General features: G+C 38.6%; 1 protein-coding gene across 1 annotated transcript in view; it reads left to right on the forward strand.

Moving 5' to 3' along the window:
• Positions 1–11,333, forward strand: part of LOC130361006 (uncharacterized) — a 118,888-nt gene extending 107,555 nt beyond the window's left edge. The window contains exons 4-13 of the mRNA XM_056563564.1: positions 1,095–1,214; positions 1,649–1,759; positions 2,014–2,130; positions 5,423–5,533; positions 7,471–7,584; positions 7,675–7,788; positions 7,901–8,023; positions 9,800–9,924; positions 10,974–11,141; positions 11,280–11,333. Of these exons, the coding sequence (XP_056419539.1) occupies positions 1,095–1,214; positions 1,649–1,759; positions 2,014–2,130; positions 5,423–5,533; positions 7,471–7,584; positions 7,675–7,788; positions 7,901–8,023; positions 9,800–9,924; positions 10,974–11,141; positions 11,280–11,333 (1,157 nt within the window). The remainder of the gene's footprint in view (positions 1–1,094; positions 1,215–1,648; positions 1,760–2,013; positions 2,131–5,422; positions 5,534–7,470; positions 7,585–7,674; positions 7,789–7,900; positions 8,024–9,799; positions 9,925–10,973; positions 11,142–11,279) is intronic.
• The last annotated feature ends 833 nt before the right edge of the window (positions 11,334–12,166 follow it).

Raw genomic sequence — 12,166 nt, forward strand, 5'->3', positions numbered from 1 at the left:
ATATATATATATATATATATAGACAAAGAATAAGTCAGCCAGCACTTTAGTTGATACCAAACTATTATATGGACCTGGCCTACAGGTGCACGCTACTAGGCTAGATATACAGCAACAAAAGAATGCAGCAGCACACTGCCAGCGCAAGGATATAGGTGAAACATGAATATGCAGTTAAAACATGGAGAGCTATACAGCTATGTTGTAATAGAGGCAAATGTGAAACTATGAAATAGTGAGGCACTTAGCTTGCAAATTTGTCTCCGCCGGCGGTCAAATAGCTTGGACCGTCTCACCGCGATAAGGTAGCCTCATTGGGACGGACCCTATACTGTGAATATGCCTCTGTGTGAACAGTTCAGTAAGCATGGCAGGGTCTGGAACATCCAGACCCTGCCATGCTTATTGAACTGTTCACACAGAGGCATATTCACAGTGTAGGGTCCGTCCCAATGAGGCCACCTTATCGGGGTGGGACGGTCCAAGCTATTTGACCGCCGGCGGAGACAAATTTGCGAGCTAAGTGCCTCACTATTTCATAGTTTCACATTTGCATCTATTACACCATAGCTGTATAGCTCTCCATGTTTTAACTGCATATTCATGTTTCACCTATATCCTTGTGCTGGCAGTGTGCTGCTGCATTCTTTTGTTGCTGTATATATATATATATATATATATATATATCAGAGAAAAGAAAACGTCCGGCACTCGGGAAGATGCAGATAAAACTTGTCAATGGCTTTATTCACACGCTTAGGCAGGACACAATCTGACGCGTTTCGCACACTCAGGTGCTTAGTCGTAGATAGGATATATATATATATATACCCAAGGCTTATTGATGTGCTTGGGAAGTGAAGACTATCCTGTCTAGTCCGATCCTACAGAAAAGTTACTGTGGCACAAAAAAAGAAGAAAAAATAGATGCTGACTATGGTAGAAAGGTGTCAGGAAAGAAGCTTCGGGCTCAGTTTCCACAAACAAGGCAGAGAATCCATGCTGACCCCTGTCTGCAGCTGAAAGCGATACATTTAGTACTGTGTTTGTTTAATATTTTTTTTTAACTGAGTTTGGCTTATTTTGTCTTACAGATGTTGATGAATGTGAATACAATGCCTGTGAACAACAATGCTCCAACACTATTGGTGGATATTCATGTTCATGTAAAGATGGTTACTCTCCAAATACAAACAACCTTACAACGTGCATCAGTAAGACTGGGCTTTACTGAGCTCCAATGAAATAAAGTTATATAAATATGTGTAGAAGTATTATTAAATATGTTGTATAAGATGTATCAGATATGTAAATTATATACAATGCAAGATCCAGCCCATAGTCTTTATTTCATTGTTTCACACTGTATACTGCAAATACTATATATTTTTACAGAGATAGATTCCTAGCAGACTTGTTTATAAACAATCTGCCAAAAAAATCACTCCCTTTGTTACCAGAACATGGCTACTGTTCATCAGAAACAGAAATATAAGTAGCTTCTCATAGTCAAGGTGTTTTTTGTCTAAATTCAACAATACTAAACTGTATATACATATATCTGGCTGTAGCTAGTTTCTGATATTTTCCATATTCCCCTACTCTTTTTATCATTGAATGTGACATTGAAATATTTATTGTTTACTAGAAAATGATTATTGCAAGGATTCACCTTGTAAAAATGGTGTGTGTGTGAGTGGAACATATGGATTTACCTGCCTCTGCTCCAGTGGATGGGAAGGAACAACTTGTAATGAAGGTAAGAAAAATAAAGGACTCCAAACTGATATGAGACACTATGATATCAAGGTAACAGTACACTGTGAATTTTAGGTAACCATCACATATCTGGGCTGTAGGTGGGTTTTGGGTCTATATATATGTATATATATATATATATATATATATATATATATATATATGTATATATATATATATATATAATATTGTTTTTTTCCTATATTGTCATGTATTATCAAGGACTACAGTTTTAATTTCTATTTTCTCCAATAGATATTGATGAATGTACCAGAAACAATCCCTGCAGTGCTTACGGCACCTGTTATAACACCATGGGCTCTTACAACTGTCAGTGTAAGCCAGGATGGACAGGAAAAACATGTACTACAGGTAGGAATACAGTGAGAGTTTACCTTTTCACATGCTCCATTTGTATCTGTCACCAGCTCTTTGTTTTACTGATGTGTATGTGTATATCATCCAGTCCTTCTAGTTAATAGGTAATGTAAGTAGTGTAGTGTGAGCTGTATCTGAAATTAACTCAGATACCTACGCATGAATAGTAGGGGTCAGGTAAAATATAACTAGGCTATTTATTTATTTGAAAAAAAAAAAGAAAAGAAAAATAGAAAAAGAACAGAACACAAACCACAGGGCCCTTGGGGTTGTCTCCTATAAAGAGTTGCCTAGATTGATTGTATGAATAGGTAAAAAAGGTTAAAAAACATAAATAAATAACTTGAAATGGTTAGCCAGAAAATGATCATTGAGTATAAATATTTAAATGAATAATAAATAGTGTTTTAATAGTCTTTTCTGCTTCTGCCTGTAATTGTATGAAATTCCTTTATGAACCAATACACATAGATTAACTTCAATATGCACAGTCAGGTGACCCATGACAGATCGATTACCATGACTCATTAAATACTGTGGTTTTCTGTGGGTCAGGCTGGTGATTACATGATCCAGCAATGATCACATGCTGTGCTGGAATGGAACAGATGGTGCTGTAGGACAAGTGATCTTAAGTGTGTATGATATTAGCAAATGTTAATGTTATTCAACATTTACTGAGGACATTGCAACATAGTGCACAGCTCTCACAAGAGCCTCCAGTAGGCAGCAATAACCTTTCTTAAAGCTTTCCCTACAACAGTGTTTCTCAATTCCAGTCCTCAGGGCCCCCTAACAGGTCATGTTTTCAGGATTTCCTTAGTCTTTTCCAGGTGATTAGTGTTGAGCGGCATAGGCCATATTCGAATTCGCGATATTTTGCGAATATATGGACGAATATTCGTCATATATTCGCTAAATTCGCATATTCGTAATATTCGCGTTTTATTTTCGCATATGTGAAAATTCTCATATGCGAAAATTAGCATAAACCAAAATTAGCATAAGCGAAAATTCGCAAATGCAAAAATTAGCAGATGCAAATTTTCGCATATGCGAAAATTCGCACGCCTGTCTCACACAGTAGTATTAGAGCCTTCTTTACACCACACAAGCTGGAAGCAGAGAGGGATGATCACTGTGATGTTTACTGTGAAAAAAAAACAAATAAAAAAAAAAAAACGAATATTCGTAATTACGAATATATAGTGCTATATTCGTGAATATTCGTGAATTCAAGAATATGCGATATTCGCGAATAAAATTAGCATTGCGAATATTCGCGAGCAACACTACAGGTGATATAATTGTGGTGATGCCTGATTCACTGACCATAATTATGTCACCTGTGAAAGACTTAGGAAATCCTGAAAACATGACCTGTTAGTGGGCCCTGAGGACTGGAATTGAGAAACACTGCACTACAATGACTTTTCATAATAAAAATGTCCATTAAAGCCATTCAAAACAGTGTTGTGTGTAAAGTTACCTTAACCCCTTAACAACGCAGGACGTATATTTACGTCCTGCGCCGGCTCCCGCGATATGAAGCGGGATCGCGCCGCGATCCCGCATCATATCGCGTGGGTCCCGGCGCTAATCAACGGCCGGGACCCGCGGCTAATACCACACATCGCCGATCGCGGCGATGTGCGGTATTAACCCTTTAGAAGCGGCGGTCAAAGCTGACCGCCGCTTCTAAAGTGAAAGTGAAAGTGACCCGGCTGCTCAGTCGGGCTGTTCGGGACCGCCGCGGTGAAATCGCGGCGTCCCGAACAGCTGATCGGACACCGGGAGGGCTCTTACCTGCCTCCCCGGTGTCCGATCGACGAATGACTGCTCCGTGCCTGAGATCCAGGCAGGAGCAGTCAAGCGCCGATAATGCTGATCACAGGCGTGTTAATGCACGCCAGTGATCAGCATTAGAGATCACTGTGTGCAGTGTTATAGGTCCCTATGGGACCTATAACACTGCAAAAAAAATGTAAAAAAAAAGTGTTAATAAAGGTCATTTAACCCCTTCCCTAATAAAAGTTTGAATCACCCCCCTTTTCCCATAAAAAAAATAAAACAGTGTAAAAAAAATAAAAAATAAACATATGTGGTATCGCCGCGTGCGTAAATGTCCGAACTATAAAAATATATCATTAATTAAGCCGTACGGTCAATGGCGTACGCGCAAAAAAATTCCAAAGTCCAAAAAAGCGTATTTTGGTCACTTTTTATATCATTAAAAAATGAATAAAAAGTGATCAAAAAGTCCGATCAAAACAAAAATCATACCGATAAAAACTTCAGATCACGGCGCAAAAAATGAGTCCTCATACCACCCCATACATGGAAAAATAAAAAAGTTATAGGGGTCAGAAGATGACATTTTTAAACGTATAAATTTTCCTGCATGTAGTTATGATTTTTTCCAGAAGTGCGACAAAATCAAACCTATATAAGTAGGGTATCATTTTAACCGTATGGACCTACAGAATAATGATAAGGTGTAATTTTTACCGAAATATGCACTGCGTAGAAACGAAAGCCCCCAAAAGTTACAAAATGGCGTTTTTTTTCCGATTTTGTCGCACAATGATTTTTTTTTCCGTTTCGCCGTGCATTTTTGGGTAAAATGACTAATGTCACTGCAAAGTAGAATTGGTGACGCAAAAAATAAGCCATAATATGGATTTTTAGGTGGAAAATTGAAAGGGTTATGATTTTTAAAAGGTAAGGAGGAAAAAACGAAAGTGCAAAAACGGAAAAACCCTGAGTCCTTAAGGGGTTAAATAGGTAGTGTCACTTCAACACATTTTGTGGAAATCAATAGTACTAGTAAAAATAAAAAATAAACCTCTATAATATATCCTATTAAGCAAATGTCTTTATCTCCACTTATTGGTCACTTCTCTCCATACCTTCTGCGCTGGTCATTTACCATTTATCACATGTAAAACCATTTTGAGACGTAAGGGGGATTGTGAGTTTATTGAGGGGTCAGGCTTTTGGGGAAAGGAGGAGGTACAGTGTGAGATGAGCTCGAGGAATACTAACAAGTAGAAATAAAGTCTGCAAACAGAAACACATCTGAAAAAGGTCTTATTAAAATCACGTGTAACCTGAAATGTTTACAAAAGTAACAGGTTAGCAGAAATTACAGTACATGAATTAGATATCTAAAAAATAAAAGAATGTGTCACTGTATTGTTCCTTGTTTGCATTACTTAGAATCGCTCAGTTCCTTATGATGAATGTATGGAATTCATAGTTGTTTTCATTTTATTTTTTCCATCAGATGTGAATGAATGTTCGCAAAATCCATGTAAAAATGGTTATTGCTATAACACTGCTGGAAGTTACACATGCAATTGTAATTCTGGCTACACTGGTGTAAACTGCACAGAAGGTAAGGACTGTCTCACACCATAAACATAACATATAGGAAAGGAAAATGCACTCCCAGTAGATCCATTCAAATCTGTAGTTTAATCTTCATACTGACATGGATTTATAAACAGTTTGGATTGGATCTACTGGGAGTGCAGAGGCTTTCTTTTTTATATATAATGTCGATGGGCCCTAAAAGTTTTGTTAAAGTTTGGTAGCAATCCCATTTTCAGTTGTGTTAGCATCCACACCAGTTATGATCAACTTTTTTCTTCCCGACTGGGGGCATGATATGAGTCAGCTTTTCTTGCTGGGATAACTTGGATACAAGTGTTTACCTACCATAGAGACAGACCATGCAGCTGCTATGGGGCCCTTAAAGAGAAGGGGCCCAGGCCTGGTTGGTCCCATTTATTTTGCTACTGATAGGAAACTGTGCAAGACTTCTTTCCTCAGAATTGTGCAATTCTGTAGGACTATTTTTCGGTGTTCACTATATATTAAATCTAACATGCAAAATTTTTTCTATAGGTCAGTATGATTCCAATGATACCACATTTGGATAATTTATGCTTCTTTCTATATTTTTTCACCTAATTTTTGTGCTCTGAGCAGTAGTTTGTACCAGTATCACTTTTGAGTTGAGTGTATTGTCTTTTTTTTAATCACTTTTTATAAAAAAAAATCTGGCATGTGATGTGACCAATGAGCACTTGGCATTTGGGAAAAACATTTTGTGTTTGACCATGCAGGACCAGGAGTGTGATCAGGCTGTATAAATCCCAGACTTAGGCTGGGCTCACATCATGTTTTATGCAATACAGGACCGCATATGGCTGGGGCACTCCCGTATCCATGCCGTATGCGGCCCATATGTAATGTATTTCAGTGAGCCGACCGGAGTGAAGCACTGACTCAGGTCGGCTCATTTTTGTCCCGTATGTGGTTTTCCCACCAGACCTAAAACTGTGGTGGACCACGGTTTTAGGTCCAGTGGGAAAACCGCATACGGGACAAAGATGACATTTAAACAGTTAAACGACCAACATCAGAGTGATCTTTAATGTCAGCCATTGCTTGCAGTTGTTAGATGTATCTAGCAGCCAGCACCTGTCAGGTATGGCCCAGGCCCAGCTCCTGAGCTTGTGTCATGCTCCCTCACCTGTGCCCTGATGTAATTTAATTTATCAGGTCAGGTTAAGGGTAGTAGAAAGTAAGGGTGAGTAAATCCTTTTTCAGATCTTTCTGCTCTGGAAGGCAGAATGAGATGCTACAATAAACGACTTATTTCAATATCTGTTATGGACCCCTTTTTTCTATGTAAACCTTAGCTTCGATATCTATTTTTTGGTGCAAATTGTTGGCGCACAATAAACTAAAAGAAAAAAAAAACAGGTAATAGAGGCATGGAACCTGAGCGCAGCTGTTATTAGTAATAGGCAAATCCTTCAATGTCAGTCTGAATGTGTCGGGGTGGTGCTAGCGTGCAGCCAAAATTTAAGAAAAACAGGTATGTACTGAGGAAGAAAGGAAAGCAAGCTGCGACTCAACCAGGTGAGTCGCAGCTTGCTTTCCTTTCTTTCTGCATACGTACCTGTTTAAAAAAAAAAAAAAAAGAATATCCAAGCTTTGTCTACATAGCTATAAGACTTGGATTTATTAAGAACAGCGCCAAAATAGTATTTAGGGTAAAGCGAGTCAGCGAACAATTGTGAAAACAAAAACGTAGTAAAAGTAGTAAATCTGGGCTACTGAACCATGACTGTGTGCAACTGTAGTAGTGCCTACAGTATGTAGATAATGGGGAACATAGACCATTGTAATATTCCAGTCACTGGTGTATTTACTATTATTACTACTACTACTACCACTACTACTATTATTAATAATAATAACAATAATAAAACTTTATATTTAAAAACATAACCATTTTGTGTAAATGCTTTTTTCCAACAGAAATTAATAATTGTTTGAGTAACCCCTGCTGGAATGGAGCCACTTGCAAAAACGCAGTCAACAGTTTTACCTGCTCCTGTATTCCTGGATTCACCGGCAGATTCTGTGAAATAAGTGAGTATCTGACAGATGAAGAATTCTGTGTATATGTCATAACTTTGTTACCTTTTCTACTGATGATATATAATTTTTTTTTTTTTGCAGATATTAATGACTGTACCAGAACATCATGTTGGAATGGTGGCATTTGTATTGACTTAATAAATGATTTCTACTGCTCATGTCCTCCTAACTGGCAAGGGAAAAGTTGCACTGTTGGTAATGTATTATATTTATTATTTTTAGAGTACAATAAGATTTTTAGAGACTTGTTTAAATAACTACAATACTCCATTAATTCTCAAATTTTATAACTTTTCATGCTTTCCAGATGTGAATGAATGTACTACTGGACGTAATAGGTGCAGCCTTTATGCCACTTGTATAAACATGCAAGGGTCATATAATTGCACATGCAACTCTGGATACACGGGTGATGGATTTACCTGCAAAGGTATAAAGTAACATTTTTACGTTTCTCTAATGCAACATGCATGTTTATCAGGTTAGCTAATGTCTTATTGAATAATGACATTGATATAAGCAGAAAAGGGGAAATGTAAAAAAAATGGGAGGGGGGATAGGGTTGGGGGGGTTGGTAGGTAGTGTTGCTCGCGAATATTTCTCAATGTGAATTTTATTCGCGAATATCGCACATTCGCGAATTCGTGAATATTCGCGAATATAGCACTATATATTCGTAATTACGAATATTCGTTTATTTATTTATTTTTTTCACAGTACACATCACAGTGATCATCCCTCTCTGCTTCCAGCTTGTGTGGTGTAAAAAAGGCTGTAATACTACTGTGTGAGACTGGCGTGCAAATTTTCGCATATGTTAATTTTCGCATACGCGAATTTTCGCATATGTAAATCTTCATATACGCAAATTTTCACATATGCGAAAATAAAACAAGAATATTACGAATATGCGAATTTAGCGAATATATGACGAATATTCGGCCATATATTCGAGAATATTCGCGAATTCGAATATGGCCTATGCCGCTCAACACTATTGGTAGGGATGGAGAGATTACACTACAATAATGACAACAGGAATAATCACCATCAAGTATACAAATAGTCATACATATATACATTGTACAAAAGTCTTGTCAATGAAATTACAATAATAATAATAATAATACTCATTAGTAATAATATCAAACAAAAGAAAATACCTACCTAACTAAATAGCTACACTACCCTAATGTGAATACTACACCCATAGAATATAAGCTAAATATGAAGCCACAATTTTCCAAATTAAACCTGTGAACCTTGCGTCTAAATGAACCTAACGTTTTCTAGCTGGTTTCTACTTCTGGACCACGTAGACCTACCATAGCTAGCAATAAAAAAAAAAAAAGCCTTTATATATTGAAAAGAGGAAGAAAAAGAGCGATAAAAGAGGATACCTCATGAGAAATAATAGGATGCAGTCTAAGGGTCTGTTCAGGTGGTATACAATATATTGTAAAGATCAGTATGTATAAAATGTACCCAAGGGTGCCATAGCTTTGGCGCGTCAGCATCTTCCATAACTCCACAAATGCAGTCTAGCAGTCTGCAAAAAAAATAAAAATAAAGGCAATATACAGAGGGAGATACTGATTCCTCATGCATTGGGAAAAATAGACAGAAGTAAAGAGACGGGAAAATGTTCCAAATTATAACCGGTCACCTTATATGTGATGTCAAATATAGTATAGATGGCACGGCACTGCAGTCTCTTAAAACTTACGCGATGTGCTGCAATTGGATGTATTGGTGTTCGGCTGTATTGGTATTTTAACAGCGGAAACATATGACAAGTATGCAGTAGAATAAAGATGAACCGGCAAACTCACCACTTTTCTTCTTCTTCTTTATTGCATTAATGCATTAGCAATGCAATGACATACTCACATATACAGGGTGTCGGGGTGAACAGTGGGGGGGATACAATAGGCAACTGATTCCGTTTCGCACGGTTTACCGTGCTTCCTCCGGCCATGGCCGGAGGAAGCACGGTAAACCGTGCGAAACGGAATCTGTTGCCTATTGTATCCCCCCACTGTTCATCCCGACACCCCGTATATGTGAGTATGTCATTGCATTGCTAATGCATTAATCCAATAAAGAAGAAGAAAAGTAGTGAGTTTGCCGGTTCATCTTTATTCCACTGCATACCTGTCTTATATGCGATGTCACTGAATATATTGTTATCTTATCTTTACTCCAGAGGATCGATTGTTTGAATACATAAGTGGAAGAAGAGCTACACTGCGCACATCAGATTTTGTTTCTCCTCTTATTGACATCCCAACGGGTTTTCCTTTTGGTGCATCATTTTACAGCTCATTATATGTAAGTTACAGATTACCAGAAAATAAAAGGGGTATTCTGGGGACCAAAAATGGTTTCTATTAAAGCCTGGATCCATAGTTAAGCATTTCATTGACATGTTTCTATTTCTTCATATGTAAAGCCTTTTGCAATCACAGGCTTTTGACCCCCTCTTGGAAGTTCTGCAATGCTGCATATCACTCAGTAGAATGGCTTAGGCTCCGGGGGTGGGCTTTAGGCGTAGACGACATCAAGCCAACCTGAAGCAGAAAGGGATGGTGCTGCATGATTACCCAATGAGAGGGGGAGTGAGTCGACCCTGCAGTAGTGCACAGTAAACAGTAATACAGAAAATTAGCTGTACAGAACTTCAATGACTTCCTATTTTACATAAGAAGACACCAGTATCATAAATAGTGCTTGGTAGGTGATTGCTCTGTTACAGACATTGCATTAGGGCCCAGAAGCTTCAAATGACGTCTAATGCAAGAAAATCTTTCTTATCAGGAATAGACAAAAAAAAATATTGAGTAGTAAGATGGATTGCTATACATGTCCATGTGTATACATACTGCTTTCTCCCAATGAATGAAAAACATGCGTTTATGCAAATAAAATATTTTCAGAACACATATTCCAACATTAATAGTGTGACATTGGAATCAATGCTGTAACTGTATGCTAAATATAGTTCTCATATTAGAAATACACAATAAAATAATATACACAGAGTTTTATATATTATATAGTCCCATACAGTATGTTTTCGGCCTCTTTACAAGTGTTTCCAAACCAGTGTCCATCCAGCTGTTGCAAAACTACATCTCCCAGCATGCCCAGTCAACCTCTGGCACACTGGCTGGGAAACAGTGCTCTATATTGATAAACTAATTCAGAAAACATTTATTTTATCACTTTTCATGCAATTGCAATTTAACTGTTGCAGGTCTTCCTTTGAGTCATAGAAACTTTTAGGTCTCTAATACCAATTCTTGGTCACATGAATAGCTTTTAACTGTTTGTTGCATGGTTTAATAAGTACTTATACTGATTTTATATTTTTTCAACAGTTTACAGACAATGGTGTAATAATTTTTCGGAAAAATTATTATGACCCATATAACACAATGAGGTACCCTTATAGCCACTTCTACAACAACGATTATTACACTCCTCCTATGATCGCAGTTTTCTGGGCAGATGCAGATTTTTCTGCAATGGGAGATCTTTACTATCAGGTGAGAAATATCTTTAAACCCCAAATCATGATATAAAATACATGACGAGATATAATGATTTCTAAATTGTAGAACATTACCATATAAATAAATGGGGAAACTATTGTATATTCCCAGTTTTCACTCTGTACTGAACAGTTAAGATACCGAGTGATATCTATACTGACTACTTTAGAAACTGGTGAAAGATAACTACCGTATTTTTCGCCGTATAAGACGCACTTTTTCTTCCCCAAAACTGGGGAGGAAAAGTTGGTGCGTCTTATACGGTGAATACATACCTATCGCGGCGGTCCCTGCGGCCATCAACGGCCGGGAACCACGGCCAATACAGGACATCACCGATCGCGGTGATGCCCTGTATTAACCCTTCAGACGCAGCGATCAAAGCTGGCCGCCGCGTCTGAAGCGAAAGTGACACTAACCCGGCTGCTCAGTCGGGCTGTTCGGGACTGCCACGGCGTGCCAAACAGCTTACAGGACACCGGGAGGGACCTTACCTGCCTCCTCGGTGTCTGCTCAGTGCCTGGATCCCCTGCATGGCCAGCGCTCTCCTTCGACGTCATCACGTCGTCGCACACGCCGTCCCGTCATCCAATAGGAGCGGCGTGCGTAGCAACGTGATTATGGCGACCTGATGACGGCGATGGAGAGCGTGGATCCCGGGGAAGAAGACGTCTGGAGCGTCAGGGACACCACAGAGACGAGGCAACAGCGATAGAGCGACATCCAGGGCAGCGGTGACAAGCGGTGACGGGTCCGGAGCAACTGGGACACGTGAGTATTACCTCCTATACCAGTGGTCTTCAACCTGCGGACCTCCAGATGTTGCAAAACTACAACTCTCAGCATGCTGGGAGTTGTAGTTTTGCAACATCTGGAGGTCCGCAGGTTGAAGATCACTGTTGGGTTCAGAATCTTTTTTTTCTAGATTTTGCACCTTTAAAATTGGGTGCGTCTTATATGGCGGTGCATCCTATAGGGCGAAAAATACGGTAGTTAACTTTACTGACAGTGTTGTCCTC

This window comes from Hyla sarda, chromosome 3, assembly GCF_029499605.1.
Source record: "Hyla sarda isolate aHylSar1 chromosome 3, aHylSar1.hap1, whole genome shotgun sequence".
Classification (NCBI taxonomy): Eukaryota; Metazoa; Chordata; class Amphibia; order Anura; family Hylidae; genus Hyla; species Hyla sarda.